General features: G+C 42.3%; 1 protein-coding gene across 7 annotated transcripts in view; it reads left to right on the top strand.

Moving 5' to 3' along the window:
- The window catches only part of BLVRA (biliverdin reductase A), a 31,959-nt gene extending 14,366 nt beyond the window's left edge, over positions 1-17,593 (top strand). For 5 of the 7 annotated variants that reach the window (XM_058832265.1, XM_058832266.1, XM_058832263.1 and 2 more), the window contains 6 exons: positions 4,851-4,978; positions 6,598-6,717; positions 7,355-7,452; positions 8,864-8,971; positions 9,380-9,551; positions 14,351-17,593. In XM_058832265.1, the coding sequence (XP_058688248.1) occupies positions 4,851-4,978; positions 6,598-6,717; positions 7,355-7,452; positions 8,864-8,971; positions 9,380-9,551; positions 14,351-14,624 (900 nt within the window). In that variant the 3' untranslated portion in view covers positions 14,625-17,593. Of the gene's footprint in view, positions 1-1,975; positions 2,506-4,580; positions 4,734-4,850; positions 4,979-6,597; positions 6,718-7,354; positions 7,453-8,863; positions 8,972-9,379; positions 9,552-14,350 lie in introns of those variants that run through there. The other 2 variants (XM_058832268.1, XM_058832267.1) reach the window with 2 other exon arrangements.
- The last annotated feature ends 6,556 nt before the right edge of the window (positions 17,594-24,149 follow it).

Genomic DNA, 24,149 nt, shown 5'->3' with positions numbered 1-24,149 from the left:
TTATGTACGAGGGGGATCCCTCCAGCAGCCAGGCTCAGGCACCCATAGTTCAACTGCTGAGTATGCAAAAGTGAACTAATCTTGACAACAATATTTTCAGATTAAATACTTACCTGTGAGGTTTCTGCTACCCTTAATATGCATGTGGCACTTGAAGCAGTACACTTAAAAACACCAGGCTAAGATTGCTTCAGGAAAGCCTCCTGCATCAGTGTTATGCTGTTACCTATGACTTTAACTACAAAATGTTTTGATTTTTGATGTAAGTCACTCATTTGTATTTGTGGCAACGAGAGTTTGAAAACTGCAGGGAAAATGCAGGACGCTTACTGAAATTCTTTATAGATCACAGGAGAAGGTGCTTGTACTCATTCTGTAACGTGTAGACATGCCATGAGAAATTTTCTTGAAGGGGAGATAATTTCTAAGTTCTGCCTTTTACCTTGCTTCTGCGCTACTTTGCATGGCCTTAGTGATGTTGCACAAAACAGAGGTTAGCCTCACTTCCCTCAGGCTTATCTTAGTGTTAGCAGTTTTGAGATTGAGGGTCCCACTTGTGATTGCGCTGGGGAGGGGGGAGGAACACTGTTGCTGGGTGACAGATTTAATTTGACTTACTCCATTGTTTGTTTTGTTCCTAAATATTCCTGCTTTGCTGCTAAATTTTACAGGAATATTTGGGTATAGACCACTTCTTTTTTTTTTTTTTTTTTTTTTTTTTTAATTACTGCAGGATAACCTAGCTCTAATGCAGGATATACGCAGCAGAAGCACAGAAAGCTCAAGAGCAGAGGGGTGATGGTACAATGATTTATCAGTGTAGAATAAATGATCCTCTTCAGCTATTTGCCTTTCTCAGCTCTTCCTCTGTGTCATGCAGGGCTCATCTCCCTTGGTAAGGAGCTCCTTGTGCTGGCTGTCAGTGGGGAAGAGCTCCCACCCAGTTGGTGACAGCCAGCATCCCCCTTGTCCCAGTTCAGAGGGGACCTGTGGAGAGCCTGGCAGGGCTGCCTGCAAACTGGCCAGGGTGGGTGCTGCTGTAATGTGGGAGGCATTCCTAAGTCATAGCACGTGAGCATGACAGACATCTCCTAATCTTTTCATCATCTCTCTTTGCTTTCATACAGCCAATTAGGAAAGGGTGGAGAAAATGCTTTTGGACACTGGCCAATATACTGTTTATAACTTAGAGTATGACTTTTTTTCAGTATAACAGGAACCAAAGTTCAGAAGCCTTGAAAATGCCTCTGAAATCTTTTTTGTTAAAGCTTTAACAGAAATCACTGATTTTAAGAAAACAGCATGAAAGGCAGAGCAGTTTGTGATTTTGGTTTCCTAGTTCATAATTTTTGTACTTGAAAGATTATTGTAGCTGTTATCCTCTTGATAGAAGGTTTGATAGGTTTGAAAGAAGTACTAAATTTTTATATATTCATCTGGACTCTCAGATGAGAATTCTCTATTCTGCTCTTACCTGGTTTGCAACAGCTCTGAAAAACACCTAATTTACTTTTTTCCCTGAGCAGCTGCAGATTTTGGTGTGTGAGCAAAATAAGGGTAATAAAAAGCCGCAGCAGGGATGCAAACATAGCAATTTTTCTCTTAGCTACGTGTGTAAGCGGAGGTTCCAGAACATACATTTAGTAGCTGTATATTAGCCACCAGACCCTTGACCTGGACCAAATGGCTGGTTGCTATGGCAACAGGTTGCACAGTAACAGGTTTTGTTCTTAGGTTGAAATCATCTTGCTTCTCTTAAATGTTAGTTTTGAGGAGGTCAGATGTTCATCAGAAGAAACTAGGAAATTGTTTTTTCAAAGGAGAGGCAAAAATATTGATGTTCAGCTACCTGAGCATCTGCAGAAAGACATTCTTTGTTCCCTGGAGAAGGCAGTCAGCTCTCCCACTTTCTCCACTTAATTGAAGCAGAGGTCTACAGCTAACCAGAAAGGGGAAAAAAAAAAAAAAAAAAAAAAAGTAGTTCTTGGAAACAACATGACTGTAGGAGGTGTAGAAGGTTCAGGGGAATTTGTTTGCTGTATGACTCCAGCTCCCAATCTTGCTGAAGGCAGTGGGAAAATATTAACAGCTTAACACTGCACTAACCTTGAAAATTTCTGGACCTAAAGTAAGCTCCTGATCAGCTCTTTTCAAGCTTGACTTGTGAGAGACTGGAAACACTGACGTCTCGAGACATTATGGGCTGCATCTGTGTGGAGGAAGGGGCAGGTCAGGCCTTGCTCTGGGGAGGCAGGGCCCTGCCCTGTACACCCCCACCCTAAAGCCTGTATCCCAGCCTGGCAGCAGCTGCCAATCCCAATGCTCCATGCCTGCCTCTGGAGCCCCTAGCTCAGCTCCTGAGTGGCCAAATGACTGGAAGTCCCAGCTGGGGGAAGGGTCCAGGAAGACCAAGGGGTATTTAAAGCCAAAGACAAGGCAGGCAGGTGTCTTGACTGTACCTCCTCTTGGAATGTCTGTCTGGACACTGCTGGAACCCAGAAACTGGTAGCTGTATTTAGTTTTTTCCATATATTTTCCTTTTTTTTTTCTTTCTTTCTTGCTCTCTCTTCTAATTCCCTCTTTTTCAATTTTTGAGTAACTTAAAATTGAACTGTCTTATAGTTTGCAAAGTTGAATGGGCCAAGTTAATGTTTTGAAAAGTGTTTTCTGTTGGTTGAATGTTGCACTAAACTTGCCAAATTTCTCTGATATTTTAAAGTTGCCAGTAAAATATTTTTTATTGTTTTGACCTCTTGAAAATATCTTCTCAGTATTTTTCCTGTGCATCTAACTCAAGAGTACATGAGCAGCTGTAAGCCCTTTTCAAAGTTTTGTTGATCAATGTTGTTTGGAGCCTTACAATACTAAAAAAAGTTCTTGCTGTGACAGTGGTCAAACAGTGTGGCGGGGGCATGGGAGGTTGAAGGATTGCCAGCCATGGGGGCAGTCAGAACTCAGCATGGCCCTGGTGCAGCTGAGTGGGGTTTGGATTGGGTGACCTTCTGGGGCTCCTTTCAGCTGAGGTCATTCTGCAAGTCTGTCTCTTTTTGGCCAAAGAGAAGAGCAAATGTGATGGAGAGCCCAGACCAGGACTCTGCCTGTGGGTGGTACTGAAAATGAGTTTTGTGGTTACACTGTCCTCCTTTCCCGCAGCCTCTCTCAGCCCTAAACACTTCTTTTCCCTGGTGAATAGTGTCACCATGCCATACCTCAAATACTTGTTAATAAAATGTCACTGTAGTTCCCCTAGAGAACTCTGATATATCAGTAACTTCTTTTCTTACACTAAAAATGCTGCTCTGTGTTCTACCTTTGTATCTTTTTGGTATAATGTGAAGTGAGTGGCATTCATCACCATAGGCAGGAGCTAAAAGGAAAACAAAATACAGACATGGCATGTGATTGGAGAGGAGATCTTTTTTCCTTTGTGCCAGCAGCTGTCAACCTCTTTCACTGCCAGAACAGTTACTTATGGCTTTGCTGCTGCACTGTGATCCTGTCAGACAAGAGGCACAAGGAGGAGTTAAGTGAGGTTGTCCATTTACCCATCTCAGTCTCAGAAAGATGTGAAGGGCTGCAGCCAAGTAGTGTAAACAATCTAAAGAGCTCACTCAAGTGAAGGGATTGGCAGTGGCAGGAAGACTGAAACAGAAGAAACAGAGATTGAAACAGAGATACTTTCATGAGATGAAATGAACAAAAAATGAAGAGGGTCTGATCAGATTGTGAATGTATTTTTCCAGCTACATTTGAGTCGTGCAGGGTTGTTTGAGACAGAAAGGACTAATTAGGTCACCCACTTTATCTTCCTGCCAAATACACTTTTGGTTCTCTGATGCCTCTGCCAGTGCTACAGGTAACCTTGAAGAGCACTGAAGATAGGGTTTCCACCACTGTTTTTTTGAGAAATAATGCTGTTGAAATGCATGATCCACAGTAATCTTCCTTGGATCCCCATCACTCATTTTAGGCCATTTTCCTGTAAATTTTCAATCAATTTACAAAGTGTTGCTAGTCCTCAGGGTACTGGGACAGTGCAGGTTTGAAAGGCTTCATCAGTTGCCAAGTGCTTCTGCAGATCAACAGCAAATCATAAAACCAAGAAGAATTTATTGCCAGTGGCCCATCAGCCCAGCCAGTGAGTGCAATACCTGTCTCATCCTCCATATTATGCAGTTGTGTCAGCAATTGCATTTGGGAGATGTAAATCTTAAAGACATGCCTGCTTGTCATTAAAGAGATGGCAGAGCTTTCTTTGTGCATGGAAATGTCAAGCAAGCATGTTGATCAAATTAGATGGTTGGTCACAGCTTGACGTTGTAGGATGTGCTGGTGGTTACATGTGGAATGAAAAGATGCACATTGCTTCCTGTCCCAAAGTATTCCAGCTATGCTGCTGAGCACTGGGACTGTCCATGTGGCACTGTGCTGCAGACGCTCAGGAAGTCAGCAGGGTTTATATAAAGCTCTGCTGGGTTTGCAGAACCTTTTGGCTCCTTTCCAGCTTGGAAGTGGCGATATAAATAGAAGAATGTCTCACTTTTGAAGTCTGCGTTCTATTCACGGAAAGGAAGAACTTTGCCGGCACTGTGATTTAATAGCTGTTAAATACAAATCTCAAGACCAGTCCTATGACAGGCTGAACTTCTTGATCCCATTTCAATGGGATATGAGTGAGCTCAGTAGCCTATAGCATCACATCTCTGTTAGCTGGTTGCTGACACCGGAATAAGGTTTGGTGCTATGAAAGCAGGGTTCAAGAGTATCCATTCTCCCACCTTCCCTCCAAGTTGTGCTTGTCCCTGTTAAAAGAAAAAAAATGTTGCCTTTTCTTTTTTTCTTTTGGACAGATGAGCAAAATGTTTGGGACTGTGGTGGTTGGAGTTGGAATTGCTGGCTTAGCACGAATCCGAGACTTGATGAATCCGATGCCTTCCAGCCCTTCAGAACACCTGAAACTCTTCGGATTTGTATCCAGGTTAGAAATTTCATCTTAGCATGTCTAACATGTGTATTGCAATGGGTTTTTTTCTTCTTTTGCATTCCACAAAGGGAATGTTCGTGCAAATATGCCTGTCATTCTGAGTGGCAGCTCACAAGTGAGCACAGAAAGCTTTGCAAGAGGGAACAAATAGGTTACCTTAGTGAGATATTTTTCAGAAATTACTAAAATAAAAACCAAGAGATGTTCTTGCTGTAGAATCTGTGTGATAAAAAGAAATTGAATGGAATTTCCTGTAGATTTAAGGTTGTGCAGGCAGTAAGTACTCTAATGATCTAGTGTCTGCATGACACTTCTAGAAATGCTAAAAAAATAAGTTTTACAGAGTTTTAAAAAGTTGTTTTGCAAAAACATGTTCTAATGCCCCCAATACTCCAAATTCTGGAGTATTGAATAAATAATAATAAAATTCTAGTATTTTTTTTTTAAACCAGGTATTGAACCTATAGATATCTAAAGAAAATCCTGTGATTTGCTACATGCAATAAGGTTGCTTTTTATCCTTCTTACGCTTCTTAGAGAACAAGTTTTTTTACTAGTTTGGAACTGTGGAAATTTTGTGTGTACCTTCCTCTGAGCACTCCTGCTGGACTTGTCTGACCCATTACAGTGGAGCATAAAATTTTGAAATAGTTCAGCAGTACCTTTATGGATCTCAGATTGTAAATGTATTTTTCCGGCTATATTTGAATTGTGCAGGGTTGTTTGAGACAGAAAGGACTAATTAGGTCACCCACTTTATCTTCCTGACAAATACATTTTTGGTTCTCTGATGCCTCTGCCACTGCTACAGGTAACCTTGAAGAGCACTGAAGATAGGGTTTCCACCACTGGTTTTTTGAGAAACAATGCTGTTGAAATGCATGATCCACAGTAATCTTCCTTGGATCCCCATCACATACAAACATCACCTGTCTCTGCTTTCAAGTCCTGCTTGTGGCCTGCATTCCTGCCCTCTGTCACCTATCTTAATATTGTCAAGGTGCCTGCTCCAGTCCGTAGTAATGTAAAGGGCTTTTGGAGGGATTGTATTTTTCATTTTCAGGTGGAGCTGTGCTCAGCTTGCTGCACAAGAGAGCTTCCCCGTTATCACTGACATGCTGTGTGTGTTGCAAGGTGAGCCATCATAGCCAAGCATCTGCTTTGTCCCTCTCCTGCTTGTCTGTACTTGCACCTGTGTGTGTCCCTGCCATCTCAAGTGCTTTTGACCACACTGTCCAGGATGGTGGGGAGAAGTTCTCCCATAGGAGCACTGTACTCTTTCAACTCACTCTTACAACATCTCTTTGGTAATAATGCTTATTAAAAACCAAAACACCAAAACCAAAAACGACTTGACAGCTCAGTGGCAAGCCAGTTTCTGGACTGATACCACCACCTGCACACTCGTCCATTTTTGTTGGTTCTCTTCTCCATTCCACTTCTGTCTGTAAGTGCTCATGCTCTCCCTGGATAAGAAACTGGTTGTTATATCCTGGTTGAACTCAAGGAGACAGTGGTCCATGGGAACAATTTTTAATTACTGCTACACAACGTGTGGTTGGGAAGAATGGACTGTGACAGATACTCTGGTTGTATGTATGCTAAATATGCAGGAGGAGTTTTGGCGATATTAATGAGGCAAAGCAGATTAGCCTGGAAGATGCTCTGAGAAACAAAGACATCCATGCAGCCTTCATCAGCACAGAGAACAGAAGCCATGAAGAAACCATCAGGTATTTTGGGGAGTCCCCCGCTCCCTCTTTTTCTCCTTTCCTCTGTATTTTAGAAGCACAGAGGAGCTGTGTAATGCTATTGCAGGAGAAGATATGAACATTGAGGGAAGACTGCCAGACTAGAGGCCTGAAGTGAATGATAGTGAGTTCCCTAGAGCACCAATAAGCCCTGGAAGAGAGTAGGATTTAAGATGCATTAATTTCCCAAGTAATTCCATTTCCACACCTCTAGGCCTGTGTTTGATGGACAGGCAGCTTAAAACAGGATTTAAAGCCTTTCCTCACAGATTATATTATGGAAGGGTAATCCAGTGCCCCACTCCAACTACTTATATGTCTGTAAATCAGAAATTGCAGTGCTCAACGCTGTAACATTTTAGCAACTTGATGTGGGTGAGTGAGGGAATTCTGTGGCAAAAGAAGAATTAAAACCCCACTCCCCTGCTGTTTAAATGCGTGATGTAGCCACCACACTATCCTTGCTAGGAAAGTTGCCATTTATTTCTGTTACTCCATTTTGTGCATCTCTCCATGTGAAGCTGGCTGTGGGAATGAGAAGCAGTTTGGTGATTCTTACTGTGGTGAGAGAGGACTAGGATAATACTCATTTTAATGGCTGATCTTTTATCCCTTTCAGAATGTTCTTAGAAGCTGGGAAACATGTCCTCGTAGAGTACCCCATGGCTTTGTCTGCTAAGGCAGCCCATGATCTCTGGGAGATGGCTGAGCAGAAAGGTAACACTTTTGTTCTCAAGAGTGTAAGCAGTCTTTCTTACCTGTTGGCTAGCACCAAAGGCACCGAATTCAAAGGCAAGTCTCCAGCCTAGTTTTAGCTGTCACATGCAAGGGAGTATGACTGTCTCAGAGATGTAAGACTTGTGTGAATAGAGGAACAAACACACAAATGTCAATGCTAAGAGTAAAGTATGTTTGCCCTCACAAAAACTCTAGCCTCTATTTGTGACACTTAGAATGCAGTTAAAGAGGAAAACTTCTGTCACAGTGATAGTAAAGCACTTTGAGTGCAGCTATTGGACTTATGCAATTCTGTGTCCTCTCTCTCCCTGGAAGTAAACTGCAGACAGTTCTCCTAGCTTCTAACATTTGTGATGTGCTGGCCACACGCAGATGCTCATGCTACTGTAGGCAAGCAAGGCATCACTGTCTGAAAGACAGATTGTCTCTAAGCAAAATCTCCTTTTTTTCCAGAAAGTGTGTGGTCTCATCCCAGTGGTGCAAAGGGTCAGAAACTGGCAGTTCTGCTGGGGCCAGTGGGGATGAATGGGGCTGCAAGGGAAAGAGCAGTGCTGGGCAGAAGTGGAGTGCAAATCATTTGGAGAAACTGCACTTTTTATACTGCTGCTTCTTAAAGATCTCCTTTGTGACTTTTGTCCTGAACCACTGGAGTTGTAGGATTTCTGCTTTGCTGTTTCCCTGTACCAGCACCAGTTACTGCCTTGTTGCTCACCAAATGGTTTCCCATTGAGCAGAATTTATACCTCTTTTCTTGGAGCAGCAGCAGTTACTGTCAGCAGCCTACAATGACTCTCCTGGAAATCTTCCAGAAAAACACATACTGAATGAGGGACACATTCAACTTGTATCAGATAACCTCCATTTCAAAGTAGACCAATTAATTGCAGTGGAGGGAGGTACTCTTTAACATATTGTTCCAATCTGGGTCTGAGCATTATGCTATTTTTTTCCCTTTTATTTTCCTACTACCCTGGGAGGAAAAATGCAGAACAAGGAAATGTGAGGGGAAAGAGGCCAAGAATTAATCCATCCATTACTCTGAAGACTCATATTTCAGCCTTAGCTGGGTACTGGATTTCATTACAGTTTCTGTTAAACATAGTGGCTACTGTTCCTGTAGTTTCTGTATTTGTTGTCTCCTGAAAATCATTAACCCAGATTGATGCTTCAGCTCAGGGTCCATGTTTCCATGTTTGATTTTCTCCCTGACATCACTTTTTGAACTGTGCATGAGAGTATTTCTGAGTGAGTTCCCACTGGTGGCTAGTGAAGCCTTTACTGTTTAGACATGACTTTGATTCACACAGAAAACTTTTATTTAATCTGTCCCAATTTCTTTTTTTTCTTTGTGTGGTTTTGTTTCATTGTTTTTTGTTTTTTTTAATGGCAGGTAAAGTACTCCATGTGGAGCACATTGAACTTCTTACTGAAGAGTATAAGCAGCTGAAAAAAGAGGTGGCTGGCAAAGACCTGGTGAAGGGAACATTGCATTTCACAGGTCAGTAGCTCTGAAGAAATCAAACTCCAACTGGATTTGCTCCCCAGGAATGCCAGTGCTTCCAGGCTTCATTCAGTCCTTTCACACAAGACACTGTCTATACTACTGTGGAGTAGAGACACAGGTACTGGCTCTGGATAATTCCCTTGTTGAATCCACATACACCCTCCTGTCCTCAACATGTCCTGAAGGGTTTGTTGTTTATGTACTTTGTGCAGCCCTCTCTGCTACAGCTCATCAACTGATCCATTTCAACATTAAATGTGTTTATTGACTTTCCTACTCAATCTATCCACTGACTTTTCTATACCCTGATGTTCAAGCCTGCAACACTGCAGTTTCTTCATCCTTTCCTATGCAGAAGGCATTATTCTATTTCCTATTCCTCAAGAGTTTCTATCCCACCAGGTAGTGTCCTCGATGAAAACAAATCAGGATTCCCAGCTTTCAGTGGAATTGCCCGTCTGACGTGGCTGATTGACCTCTTTGGAGACCTCACTGTTACCTCTGCCACCAGAGAGAAGCAGAAGGATAAGAATTATTCCAGAATGACTGTTCACTTTCAGACTGCAAACAAGAAGTGAGTAATGTCTATGGCAACATGTGAGCCAGGCTCCTCATCATCTGCAGGACTTTTGCCTGCAGGACTTCTGCATCCTCTTCTCTTGTGGAAACAGGTGGAGACTGGCATGAAAGTGTACATGTCTTTTAAAGATGCATTTTATAATACTGAGTTTGATCTCCCTTTATTATGCAGTGACAGTATCCCTTCTATCAAATAGATATTTTTAATAGCCTTGCTAAAAAGTGGTATATTATAACTATGAAGAAAGTCACCAGTGTTTCATACTGTGACTTGACTACTTAGCTTGGCCCAGAGAGTGGTGGAAACTCTCAGGTTTGGTTATTCTCTGGACCACTGGACCATCTGTGCAGAGTTCATGTCCTCTCAAATAAGATGAAGTAACAATGTCATTTTAAAGCAACAAGATAGAATTTGAGAATTATCTGACGTGAAAAGTTAGAGAGAAATTTTCCAATGGTGAACTCCTTGTTCCTTTTTTTTTTTTTTTTCCTGGTTGCAGATATGCTGGTAGATCTCTTAAAAAGCCCAAACCTAACCCAGCATTTTAGATAAATGTTTAGTTAGAGTAGTAACCTGAAGGACTAGCTATTTGGGGAGTGAATAATCAGGGCTCCTTTAAACTCTTAACTTTACTGCAGGTCTGGTTAAGCAATTCATCAGCCGCTCCTACAAATGCCATTGCAGTTTATCATGGGATTATCATCTGGTTTTAGCAATCTTCCTCTCTCTTTAAATAAAACAGCATTTCCAATTCCTTTTGAAATGCAGTTGTGAGAGGACAGAACTCTGTATACAAGCTCTGTTTACCCTCTTAGCAATTTGCTAGTAACATAAGTAGCTGTAAAGATCTAGATAGGGTGAGATTTTGAACTAATTCCAGCAGATGGAACTAGCGGGTGGTTTAAACATTTCCCTGGCTGTCCAGTCTCCTGGGTAGTCCTTAGCTGCTATGTATGATATTTGCTGGATACAGAACTGTTTCTGGATGACTTTTTTTTTCCCGCTCCTCAGCACTAACCGATATTTGCTTCTCTTGGCCTTTACTATTTGTATGGATCAGTGTTTTCTCACCATAAGTGTTTTAGTAACTTTGGGGACAGTCAGTTTTATGCCTCTGGGATAATTTAGGGTGGGTGGAAAATTACATAGCGTTCCTGTATTGTGTTCAGTGCTGGGGCCATATTTCCTGCTGACCTTCCTCCACTGACGTCAGTGGAGTTATTGCAGTAGAGAATTTGGCCCACTCTCTTGTCAAGTGAAGTTATGGCCCAGCAGTAATGGTGGTGGTGTTACAGATCTAATTTGCCCAACCTTTATTTTGCTGAAGGATGGGAAAGGTCTGTACCTTTCATGAGAGCTATCCCATCCTTTTTTGAAATATATGAATACAGTAACCTTGAGAAATCAGGTTAATTCATCCTATTTTCTGCCTTGGAAAATACAGCAGGTGCAGAATGCAGGAGCCTGTGTTCTGCTTGTTAAGCAGGGATTTGTGCAAAGGGTATAGTCTGTCTCCACTGCACAGCCCACCCTCGCTGCTCGTCTGGCTCTGGGTGGATTTTGGAGGTGTGTGTTAATGCCTGCACCCAGCTCTTTGAGAGATGACCTCTGCCTCTGTTGTGTGTCCAAGACAGCTGAACTGACAGCCTCTCTGTGATACAACATTGTGCAATCCAGGAAAAGCCAAACCTCTACTGAAGCCAAACCTCTACTGACAGCACGTCTGATTTGGGACTGCAGTTCCTGTCCCAGGATTACAGAGCTTGGACTCAGTAAATGTCAGAAATCAATTTTTAGTGCAAGCTGGAGAGATAATGACTTGGGCAGCATCTCTTTTGATGTTAACTAGGGATAGGATCCAATTGTCTAATTCCCATCCAAGCTAAGGGAGTCTCTCATTGATTTAATGATAAATTAAAAATATTGGCATTTTCAAAGAGTTAAAAGGAAAATGTTTAAAAGAAATTGAAGATGTTTTCTAAACATATTCTGACAAGAAACATTTGAAGTTATGTTTTTATGGAGAGCTAAGTTTACAGAGTCTAATAAAATGTCTTCAAATTGAACATTCATAGAAAATTATATAATACATGTTTTCTGCAGAAGTTGCTTCATAAAATTTAAGCTGAGTGGACACAGAATTCTTTCAAACATGGAACCAGCTTTATTCTTCTGGAAGTACAGAGGGTGTTTGCTTCATATTGGTTTATTGAGCTATTGCAAGCCAGCAAGGGCCACTCATTATTTGAGGAAAAAGGGAATCAGAAAAGTAAAAAGTCTTTTTCAATGTAGCTGAGAAAATGCTATCAGTTTACAATTTGGAAAAACAAAATGGCCATAGAAAGTCAGGGTGTTTTCTTCACTGAAGACTGCTTTGCAAACATTCAGTATAAAAGTGGTTTGTTACTGTTTGATGAAAATTTGTTTTTCTTTAGCTACCCAACATATGTAACCCAGCTTTATTCAGATACCAAAAATGCTGGATTTGTTGCTTGTAACTAACTCTACTAACACTTCTAAACAGCTAAATGTATCTGTAGCTAGATAATACTTGGATACAAATCTTTAATGAAAATGGGTAAACTGTCTATGAAAAAAGCTATAGCACTTCACAATTTTCTGACATAAAATATGAATCTGTTTCTTAAGCTACAAAATTGCTTAAATAACGTGTGGACTTGCAACATACTTGTCTTTATAGCAAAACAAGAGGCTTATTTCAGAGTAGAAGTTGTTAATTAAAAATGAATACATTTTGCTTACCAATCAAGTAGAATCAGCCTCTCTTTGGGAAAATGACTAAAAATCCAATTGCAGAAGAAGATAAATCTATTATTAAATCCAACATTTTCCTGCTCACTGATCTAAATCAGTCATTCTAATCACTTTGATTAAATTCTGCCCGCTCTGCGTGTTTGTGCTTCTGGTTCAGTGGCTTCCCAAGCTAGAGCAGAAGGCATACACTTGAGCCTGATCACTGGTGTGCATCTGCTCTAGATCACCCCAGGGAGGTGATCCTGCACCGACAGGGGCTGTTTTAGATCATATTGAGAGCTCCTTGCTAGTACATGATGGAGATCTCTGCCTGTGCCTGCCCAGTGGTTTCTTCATGCCTACCTACCTGAGATAAAGCAGCTTTGAATAACAGTGGCCTGAACCCTCTCTGACTCTTTACTATCATAGGAATATAAAACTGGCTCTGTCAAGTCAGAGCAAAGCTCAGCTTGCTCAGCAGCCTGCCTCTGACCCAGATCAACATCCTCAGGGAAGGAGGATGGGAACACAGAAAACACTGAGCAATATGGTCCCCAAACACCCCTCTGGCCTGCAATGACGTGTAGCCCTGGGACTTCCTAAAATGCATGGTGCCTTTGCATTTGTTCGTCCTCTGAGAATGTTTTTGGTGCATCCTTGCAAGCTGTGATTTTGATATTTTTCCCCCCTTTCAGTTGTTTAATTCTGTTCCATCAGGTTCATCAGGCCATCCTTAATTTGTAGCAGGAGTGGTGGGGATATGGAAGTATAGGTGAGCAAAGAATAATTGATACAATGTTGTAAATATAGAAACTGAATCCTAGAACGTAAAAGATGAGAGGTACAGAAACATTAAGCTGAGCGCTCTGCAGAATGTGTTCAGGGCAGATTGACAAGGACTTTCTTTCCAGATCTAATGATACTGAAGATTTAATGGGCAGTACTCGGAGACAGAATTTATTCTTCCGGACTATTGATGCCTTCATAATTTGTGAGTGGCAGACTAAAGTGGGCCATAAAGGACTGTGGAAGGGCCATTAATAATGAAATAAGAAAAATAATGTGCATCCTCTAAACACAGGCAGTAGCGAGTGCTGATGAATGAGCTGTGGGAAGGCAATGGTACGGCAGTTGACAAAAGAGCAGGAAGGGAGCTTCGTGACTGTGGCTGGTGTTGAGGGCCATTCCTCAAAGGTGTTGCAGTCTTGGGTCAAGGAGTCTGTTAAGACCTCTGAAGCGGCATAGCACCACCCATGGCTCCTTTTCCCTTAGCCAAGATGGGAAGTTGGGAAGGAAGGTGTGAGCTATGCAAGTCACCAGCCAATAACACCAGGCTTGGTTTGAAGATTGTGCTATTGTGCTGGTGTAAGATAGGACTCTGCTCTGACTAAGAAAGGCATATCTGAGAGTCTGTGTAGGTATAATTTTTAGGATCAGCACAGTGTTCCCAGTGATGAGAATGAAACATTTTAAAAGTTCAGAGTATGGACACCTGTGTCTATGTCAGTGAATTTGTCCAGCTCATTCCAAACAGGTGGGGTTCAGCTCTCATAATAGCACAGTGTGATCATTATGTACCTGTGTGACTTAAATCTATTGCTGGAGGAATGATTAGACATTGAGGGCCTTTTGAATTTCGCTGTGACTGAAATGTGTACAAAATTTTTGGACAAAACTGCACTTTTTATCCAACTCCACAAACAAACAGTCCACTAACTTCCCTCTTCCTTATGACATGACTTGATGTTCCTTGCTTCACTTTGTGCGTAGGGAAAACAAAGCTGGACAGGGCTTAGATGGTGTGCTGAAAGTCATGGCATGAAACAGTGGCAAGGCAGAGTTAAGACTATTACCTGCTGTTGAGCTCTGTAACCACAAGGCATGTTCTTCAGGACACATTGCCTAAATATGCAATGATTGATATTCAAAAATTGTGCATTTATTAGAGATTTTTCTGCAAATGCTGAGAAAAAAAACACAGATTAGAATTGTTGATTCAGTTTCTTAATTGATACTTTTTCTCTGCTCCTTCACACTAGACCCTTGACTTGGATTGAAGAAAGAGGACCAGGGATGAGACGTGAAAAGAAAATCAACTTCTGTTTCACAAGTGGTTGCCTGGAGAACTTCCCTGAAGCCCCAAGGTCTTCTGTGGGCCTTTTCATGCAGGATCAGAACCTCTTTGCCAAGAAACTGCTGGGCCAGGTCTCCAAGGAGGAGCTGGCTGCTGAGAAATGGCGAATTTTGCGGTGTCTTGACCTTGCCGAGGTGATCCAACAGTACTGTGAAGAGCCAGAGAAAATCTATTCCTGAGGCTGCTCTTAGGGAAGGAAGAACATGGCAGATGGAAAAGCTGTAGGGCTAGAACTCACTGTTGCCATCAAGCAGTTGCTGTTTCTGTTTTCATTATCTTCTTTTTGACTACTTGTGATTCCTGGGCTCTCCAGGTGTTCTGGGAGAGTCTGGGTTATACCCTGTGCCTTCTGGTTTGCACCAGTCCCAAACAATTCCCCTGCTCTGATGCATCCCTCTCCTTTCAGGTAGTTAGGAGCCTAGCAACAACAAGCTTTCCTGTGGTTCAGCTGGGAATATCCCTGACAGTAGATCCTTCAGGACTGTAAATAATATATATAATTCTCTCTCCCAGGGTCTGTTCCCCCATTCCAGATATGTCTGGAAATGAACATGTCTCAATAGTATTCATGTACTATTTTCTAGAATGAAGTTCCTGTTCAGTTTTCCACCTCTTTACTTGAAATACAGAACTTGTGCCACTACAGTCCCAACCTTTTCTTCCAATTGCCCTGAATTGTTCTGTGTTTTTGCTCTAATTAATAGTTTTACTTGTTAGGTATGTGGGAGGTAGGGAGGGGAAAGATGGGGAGTTATGTATATTTGGGTTTTTTTTGGCGATGGCTGGATTTCACACTGGAGGTCAACTACAGTCAAATTAAATCTATATTGGGTATCAAGCCAGAATGGTAGAGTCTTGTCTCTTGATAGGGAGTTGTTTATTTGATTCAGTTTCTCTGGTGCCCTGTGGCAACATAGAAATCTTTTCCCAACAGAGATTAGAAACATGCATTGAACTAATGCATTTCCTGCCTGCTGTCTACTGAATCTAAATATTTCTGGGTTTGTACTGGAAGCAGCATATTACTCTCCTCCATTTGTGTTTTAATTCAGCATGGGAGTGGATCATAGCAAAAAAAAAAAAAAATCTTGCATTTTAGAAAAGAAAATCACTAACACATTCCTGGAAACAGAGAAATTCATTAGGAATAGTGATAAATTTAGAACAGTATTGTAGAAAACAGAGCAATTTGCAAATAGATCCATATACTTACTTCGTGGTTCAACCACAGCTGGCAACTGAGCACCAGTCAGCTGCTTGCTTATTGTACCTCAGTGGGATGGGGGAGAGAATCAGAAAGGTGATAGTGAGGGGAAAAAAGGTGAGTTAATGACAGTTTAACAGATAAAGCAAGAGCTGCACATGCAAACAAAGCAAAACAGGGAAATCATTCACTGCTTCCCATGGGCAGGCAGGTGTTCAGCCACTCCCCAGGAAATCAGGGCTACATCACACAGAACAGCTACTTGGGAAAACAAGTGCCATTGCTCCAAATGTCCCCCCCCCCTTCAGTCTCCTCCAGCTTTATGTGCCATATGGAATGGAGTATTGCTTTGTGGTCAGCTGTCCTGAGTGTGACTCCTCCCAAATCCTTGTGCACCCACAGCCTGCTTGCTGGTGGGATGGGGTGAGAAGCAGGAAAGGCCTTGAGGCTGTGCAAACATGGCTTAGCAATAACTAAACATCCCTGTGTTATCAACGCTGTTTCCAGCAAAATCCAAAACACAGCCCCATATTACCGACCCTGAATCAAATTAACTCGACCCCAGACAAAACCAGCCCAGGTTATAGCATATGACACCTGTGGGAATGGGTCTTTAGCATTTTTACTGTAGTCACAGGATCACATATGAAAACATTATCACTTCCCTAAAGAAGCATTTTCGTTTTAGATGCCTAAGTACTGTCTAAATTAACAATTCCTCTGATTGCCTTTTACTTTCTAATTACAGCATCTGTTGGTGCTATATTAATATAGAAGCAAACTTCAGTCTGTGCAATTGTTCTTTCAAACTCAAACAGTCTTTTTTTTTTTTTTCTATTTCATAATTTGGGCAACTTTTTAATAAGGGAGCATATATGTTGTGAATGTATTCATAACTGCAGCCAGTCAATACTGACACTTGAAAGTCTTCCTTTGGGTAAATGTTCGTTCAGCAGTTGGATACAATTCAGTCTGCTGGAAACAAGAAAGGTCTGAAAAATTTTCTCCCAAATCAGTCAGATTTTAGCAGTGACTGGAGCTTGATGTGTGAATGAATTCTGCATGTAGCATTTGTTTAAATCTACCCTGTTAAAATCAGTGAAAATTCTCCTATTGCCTTCAGTGGATTGAGGCCCCTGTGAGCTGGCAGCAGATTTGTGCAGGCAGATCCTGTGTTTGTCCACCCAAATGGACACTTTACTGAGCATTCACAGGGACTTCTGTGCCACTGTGGTGGTGGACATGGCATGGGCAGATCTGATGTTCTATGAGAGGGAGAAAAGTGAAGTTTTGGCAAAACACAAACAGTCCATCTGGGATAAGAATTACTTAGAATCTTCTGTGTATATCTGCTAGGTGTGACAGCCAGTGAAAGGCCCTGTTCCTTGACAAACTCCTGATCTGTGTCTATGGGGTGAATGCCACTTGTTTGCATGCTAAATCATAATGGGTAGTTGGGGAGGGAGGGAAAAGGAAAAGGAGATTCACACATCTCTAGGCATCAGAATTAGAACATCTCCCTGAGCATGCTCTGCAATTGCTGGTGAGAGCAGTATTTCCCTAGGAAACAGGGAATAAATTCATGGGAGTTTTGTAGAGCAGCAATATAATATTGTGCAGTGAACTGTCCCCTGGAAAAGCTTGTCTCTATAGAGAGCACCTGGGGAAATTAGCTGGTTAATTTGAGCTAGGGAAGGCAGCTGTCTAGAGCTTGGATAATCCACACTCTCCTTCATTCCCCTCCCATCCCTTCCAGCTACCCTGCTTACTTACTACAGTCTGTCCTGCTACTGGCAGCCTGTATTGTTTAAATGGCTTTTCCTTCTGCCCTGTGAATTTGCCAAGGTACTGTGATTGTTTGTATATGGGAGCTACTGGATGTCCAGTTCCAAATGTATGTATTGTTTAACCAAGTGTCAAACTCGCCAATAAAATCCTGGAACTCCTAACCATTCTTTTTTGTTCCCTTTGTCCTTCATTAGCAGTCCTCATTGCCTCTGCTGAAAGTGGCTCTGTCCCAATTGGCTTTTTTCCCCCTTTTCCCTCCTCAAGGCCTTTGAAATCCTGCCAGGGTCTACAGGCTGTAATAATATCCTAAAGACCTCAGCTGCCTCCTTCTCCTGTTTCAAAGTTCTGAATACAGGTGTGGTAGGATTTGTGATCTCACCTCATGAGCTCTCCCACAAAACTCCTGCCCCTTCTGTGCCATCTGACACTTAGCCAAGAGTACTGGCAAGTCTAAATCTTGCTGTACGCTTCCAGTTTCCCATTCACAACAACCTGGTGTATTTGAGCAACCTTACTGAATATGCTAGGTAGAATCTAAAACAAGTATTGAAATGGGTTTTCTTGGGGTTTTAGTAAACTGCTTTCTCTTAGCAGAAATGATAAGAGTTTTTCAGATAACATTTGGTGTAGCCTGAACCCAGGCAGTTTTAGAGATCCAGAGGTATGGAAAGGCAAGTATAAGATGTGACATGAGCAGTTAATATATTTTGCTCTTCAGAAGTAGCTGATTTTCTACTCATTCTGCTGGAAATCACCCTACTCCTGTGGAACACTCTAGGAATTCCTTTGCAGGAACCTTGTTAACTGCCTGATGCTATGAGTTTTCCTGGGAAGTGCTATGATACACAATGCTCCTAACGTGGAGGAGAGAGGTTTCTTTCCTTACAGAGGCTGGAGATTGACTCTGGCAGATGAGAGGTGTGGAGCCACTAACTGCAGCAAGCTAGCTGAAACCTGGAAAAACTGGTTTGATTCAAAGCCCTTCTCAGAGGGCTGGAGGTCATGGGAATGGAATATTTCCAAAAAGCGAAGAAACTAAATATTGGTATGAGGAACTGGAAAGCTGTGCATGAAGTTCTGGCTGAGATGGAGAGATGGGTATCATTCTGGGATCAACCTGAGAGCTCGTTCTGTGGGTCCTGGGAACAGGGTCTAATTTACCTGTGTGATTACTTATGAACAGTATGGGAACATGGGAAGCAGATCAGGGGGAAGGCATAGAGTACCAGGGGGCACCACAGGAGCTGCTTGAGATGGAATTATGTATGAGGAGGATGTCATTTGAACCTTCCCCTGAGCAGATCAGAGAGACAAGGAAGGGGGAAGGCAAGGGCTGGCAGCTGTGCAGACTTGGGGCTGCTTTTCAAATGGTCCCACTGCATCAAAACCAGCTTTCTAAAATGAATAGCATCTGAGTAAAGCTGCAGGGCTGAGTTGGGATTGTAGCTCCTCCAGTGGTTTGCAGAGGGGTCACAGTGCTAAAGACAAAACTGTACATCTATTTTTAGCTGTCATTCAAAATGTTTGATTCCTTCAGGTTGGCAGTATGATCCAGGGCCTTGGACATCCTCACAGTTTGCTGGTGAGTGATGCACCAAAGGGAAACTGGCAGCACTGTGTGCTAATGTTCATGCAGTAGCACTTACTGCTCCCCAAGGCATGTGATGTGCTCTGTGCAACAGTAATAAAACACACCAGGAAGCTAAGGATCTCCAGTAAAATAATAACTCCAAGCTTTTTGACAGAGATAGAGAGATATTTGGTTAGCCTTAAGTGCTGTAAGCTGGTATTTGTAGAGGCTGAATTAAATAAGGTTACAGGACTCTGTTGAGAAACCCATCAGAATTTTTGTTTAAAGAATGGATGTAGCCGAGGTATTATCAGTAACAGGCTTCATCCCTAACTGAGAAGAACCAATCCCTGTGATGGGAAGAGAGAAGATGTCCATGCAGTGTAATTTGGTTCAATACAAAACACTGGAGCCAGCTCTGGCCAAGCTACCTTTGTTACCACAAGGGCTGGCTTGTAATGTAATTTCATCTGACCAGATGTGCACAGCTGCTCAGCAGAGCTGGATGGCCCAAGTGGAGCACTCATCAGGCCATGTAAACACACCCACAGCTCAGCCTGAAGCGGCCCCTTGGCTCCCGGCCTTACCAGCCTGAACAGTACTTTCTCTGGTTTACACTAACCTTTTGGGCTGCAAAGGGAATTGAAACACAGCTTCCAGCCTGTGCTTTCTGCTTTCTTGCTGACCCAACCTGATTAAACAGACAGCTTTTTTCTCACCCTTGAACTAAATGTAAGTGACAGGGCTGCCGCATTGTGATGGCAACAAAGCTGCAGGGACCATTGTGGTGTTACCAGTTACAAAGCCCCAGGTTTAGTGCTTGTCTTCCACATCTTGGAAATAATCACACCTTACTGGAGCCCAGCTGCACACAGGTCAAAAAGCAGAGAAATTTCAAACTAATAATTTAAGCAAAATTACAATCCTCAAAAGTTCTGAACAGTAGCCTGCAGATATGCATGTTAGAACTTATAAAAATAAATGTGTCCCAATCTAATAAAAACCAGTCTGGGTTACTACTTCAAAAAACTTCTCTAAAACTTCTTACTCAGGGAATCTTAGATCATGTTGTATGTGTGCTGACTTTCTGATTTAGCTTCTGCTGCTTTTACAACCTACCTTCTAGAGTTCCTATTTACCACACCTGGTGTATTGTGCCATCCTGCCTGGCCTCCAGTGAGTCATCCCTTTTCCCTGATAAAAGTCAACCTACAAAGAATCCAGTAACATGTCTCTAAAACAGCTAGATTACCTCAAGACAGTGAATAAGTAATTCACGAATTAGGGCTTTCTGATATTTTGTGCATGGCTGTTATTCAAGTAACAAATAAGTTAAAATAATTTTAAAATGCTCGGTTAATTATTAGCAAGAAGTCAAGACAAGCTTGACAGACTAACAATAATAATAACAGTAATAACAATAATAATAATAATAGCATTTTCTGAAATAATGTCCCATTGTGAATATTCTATCTTTTGGGAGTTCTAGAACACCCCAGAACAGGTAGGATAAAGCTCTGTATTAGTAGGAAGCAGTGAGTGAACCATTAGTTCTTCTTTTTTCTTACACAATTCAAATGTTGTCTGCAATTCAAATATAGTTCTAATTAAAATAGTCTCTTCAATGATTTGGGAAGCAGCACTCTGGCAGCATTTGGGTTTTTTATTTGATGCCAGAATTTATTGCTGTTGTCCCAGTCTGAATAGGCAGCAGTATCCTCCTTCTGTGTGACTCTTCAAGGAGCTGTTTGTATCTGTTGTCTTTCTCTTCCTCTCACCTACATCAAAAGCTCCTCCACCTATTATAAACTATGCAATTCTCTTGTAAGTTGTCATCTCTCCTTTATTCTGCTCTTTCATATAAGAAGTACTTGTTGGTAACATGGCTTTTCAAAGACTTGGTGAGTTTTTAAATTAATCAGTATCCCTTTTCTTAGTTTCCTCTGATGTAAGTTTTCATTTTATGAATTCCACCGCTGGTGGATTTGTTATTGAGTTCAGCCTTTTCTCTCCAGTGCTTAAGCAAAATACACATTTACTACAGAAAAAGCCTCAATGCTGACATTATCCTGTCATTGACTGTATATGCATTTTAATATTGCATTTTTGCACATAGGAACTGTTTTAGTTCCTAATTTTGTTCACATAGACAGTGTTAGACCTTTTCTTTTACTATGCTGAAACCTATTTGTCTTCAGACTTCACATATTACACAAATTTCTTTAAGAACTGTTAAGATGGGGAGTCACAAATGACTTATCATCATGTTTATCTTATTTTGATCTGTGGTAAAATCCAAACTATCTATGTTCCTGATTCCACCTGTATGGCTTGATCTTGCCTGCTAGTCCAGCTGCATTGAACTCAGGCAGGATGGGTTTATATGTGGGTCTTTGTGCACACCTTGCCTCTCACCAGGCATGCTTTTTGCTTTGCACAGTGCAATCCACTTCTGCTGCAAACCTGCTGTGTTCTAACATTTGCTTCTCTTGTAATAGCACATCCTGCTGTTGTACCCTCACCTCTGTGGGCTCATGAGACTGTTGTTCATATTTGCTTTATTAGAGATACCTGTTTTATTACATGACCATGTAGGTCATAACTGCACAACAGAACACTCCTGTGTGCTTTATATCTTGGTTTTGTGTGTTAAATTATCAGCCGTTAGAGCTTTCTCTACATTTGCTTCTGAGCTTGATTTTATTAGGAGTTCATCTTTCAGTCTGTCATCCCAGCCTGCCAAGGCACAGTCATTGTCAGCTGTAGCCAGGTTACATGCTCATGAATCATTTTGGAATGTCCTTGATTTCACTCATCAGAGTGAAAATAATGGGCTTTGTGTAGCTCAAGCAGTGGACCCAAGCTTTTTTTTTCCCATCCTATGCCTTATTTTTGTTGCTTCCAAATCCTTTCGCAGGCACAATGTTCTCAGAAATTCAGCCCTGTGCATGACAGAGTGCAGCTGTGGTGTTTTAGGGTGCAATTTGGCACACATTTATTTTGGCAGGACCACCAAGCACTCAATTCTTGTCCCTGCCAAGCTGCCTCTATGCAACTGCAGTGCTTCCATCTTGTACTGCTTTACCTGTTGAGGTTTCCCCAAATGTGCTGTGATGCTGCCATTGCTGCAACCCTTTTCCAGAATTTGAAGGTGTGGCCCTGAGGCGATCAGTAAGAGAATCAACAGAGTGTTATAAAGAAAGCAACAGACAGGAGTAATTCTCCACCCAAAATCTGACCAACAGTGGGAGACATGGAGGCTATTGTGCAAGGGAGGAGGGAGAAGGCTGGGCAGTCACTCAGTCATCACTTCACCAGCACCCCCAGAACAAGACAGAAAGGTGGACTCAGTGATGCAGCCTCCCATTCCAAGCTCTTGATCTCTTTTTTGATGTCCTACCAAAGTGGTTTCAAAGGGGTCAAATGTCCATGAAGGTGGTTGACACCAGTCACAAAGGCATAGCGTCAAGTGGAGGTGGTCAGGTGGCGCTGCCTTCCCAAAAGCGCCTCCAGAGAGGAAAGCATCTGGGCAGGCCACAATCACACTCACACACACTCACAGACACGCCACAGACAGCTAGGCTATGGTGGAGAGCCAGAAAAGGCCTTTGTATGGAGTTCCATACACATATTCCAACCATGCACTGAAAAGGTCCAGGAACAAAAACAAAGAATAATGGAGAGACCATGGAAATATATAGGCTTGAGGGGGTGGCTCTGAGGGTCAGGGTCCAATAGGAACAGGGTAAAGTGGTGCATAGGCGGGGCCAGGGGGAGGGAGAACCAATGGGATAACAGAGGATTGCAGCAAACTGGGACCAATGGGGAAGCAGGGACAGGATAACTTTCCAGGGAAAGGACATATAAAGTAAAAAGTAAAAAGGGGAGGGACAGCCCACAGGCCAATTGGGTACATAAAACTGGGGTACAGTAAAATGGTGGTGCAAAGAACTATGGGAAAAGCTTTTTCCTACAATCTTTATGTGGGGGAAAACCTTGCTTTTGTGCTTTAAGTTCACACCTTAGAGGCCTCCTTCCACACCATCATTGTCTTTGGCTCCAGAGGCTCCACACAAAGGGAAACCTGGTAGGGGAAGGCTCCCTTTGTCTCTTACCTTGTACACACCTTCCTCAAATATACCTTGCTTGCTTTTGAATTGTAGCAAGGAGCCACATTCTTTTTAGCATCTATTTCAAGAGGGTCCTTCTTGCCAGCCCACAGCACCATCTGGGTTTTGGGAAGGAGGTGAGACAGGAGAGCAGCACCAAGTGAGGTCCAGCACCACGCCCACCTTTTGGAGCTCTTTGTGGGAGTTGTGCCTCGCTGTGAGAGAAAGGAGAGCGATGGAGGAAACCCACCCAGGAGCAGGGTTTCACCTGGACACTCTGCTCTCTTTTTCTGCCTGCTAAGTTCTTACCATGTGGTTTGCAGTAGTAAGGGTGTGTCCCATGGCTTTGGAAATCCTGGAGTAGAGAACTTGGAAATTGCCACATGAGATGAAGCTCTGGAAACAGTATATGACTGGGCTGGTCACAGTCAGTTTGGCTTCTTCTTATCACCCTTTGAGCATCAGGATTTACACCTTCTCTTTCTCATAACTCTGCCATAGTCACCTTCTGAAGGAAGCAGCGATGCCTCAGCTGGTTGCATGGGTCTGGACAGCCATGCTGCTGCGTCAGGAAAGTCCTACATTCCAACAGCTCCCTTGGGGAAGCATTGGAATTTGATCTGTAGCATCAAAAATATGACAAAGTAGTGAATGTAAACCTTGCTATTTTCTTACTCCGTTGCGTGTAGACATCTCTCTTCACTTCCCGAGTATTTTGTACAGATTCAAGTTGCCAGCCCCAGTACAAAGATGAAAGCAGTGGTTATGGAGAGTGATGAGTTGCTACAACACAGATGTATGGGGAAAAGATAAAGTGAAAACAAAATAGTTCCAATAAAGAAAGGGTAGGGGGATTTTTACCTCTACTCTTAGTCACATCAGTGAGATATCTGCAAGGCTGATCTATCCTCTGCATATGCATCTGAAAGGGTTTTTCTGCATTCGTATTCAGTTTGCAACAGCTTATTATAGGACGTCACTCGCAATGCTCTGGTCACTGAGAATGTTCAGGCTTCTCTATTAGGCAGAAAAC

The sequence above is a fragment of the Poecile atricapillus genome, chromosome 2, assembly GCF_030490865.1.
Source record: "Poecile atricapillus isolate bPoeAtr1 chromosome 2, bPoeAtr1.hap1, whole genome shotgun sequence".
In the NCBI taxonomy this organism is placed as follows: Eukaryota; Metazoa; Chordata; class Aves; order Passeriformes; family Paridae; genus Poecile; species Poecile atricapillus.
This window is presented reverse-complemented; position numbering and strand designations above follow the sequence as displayed.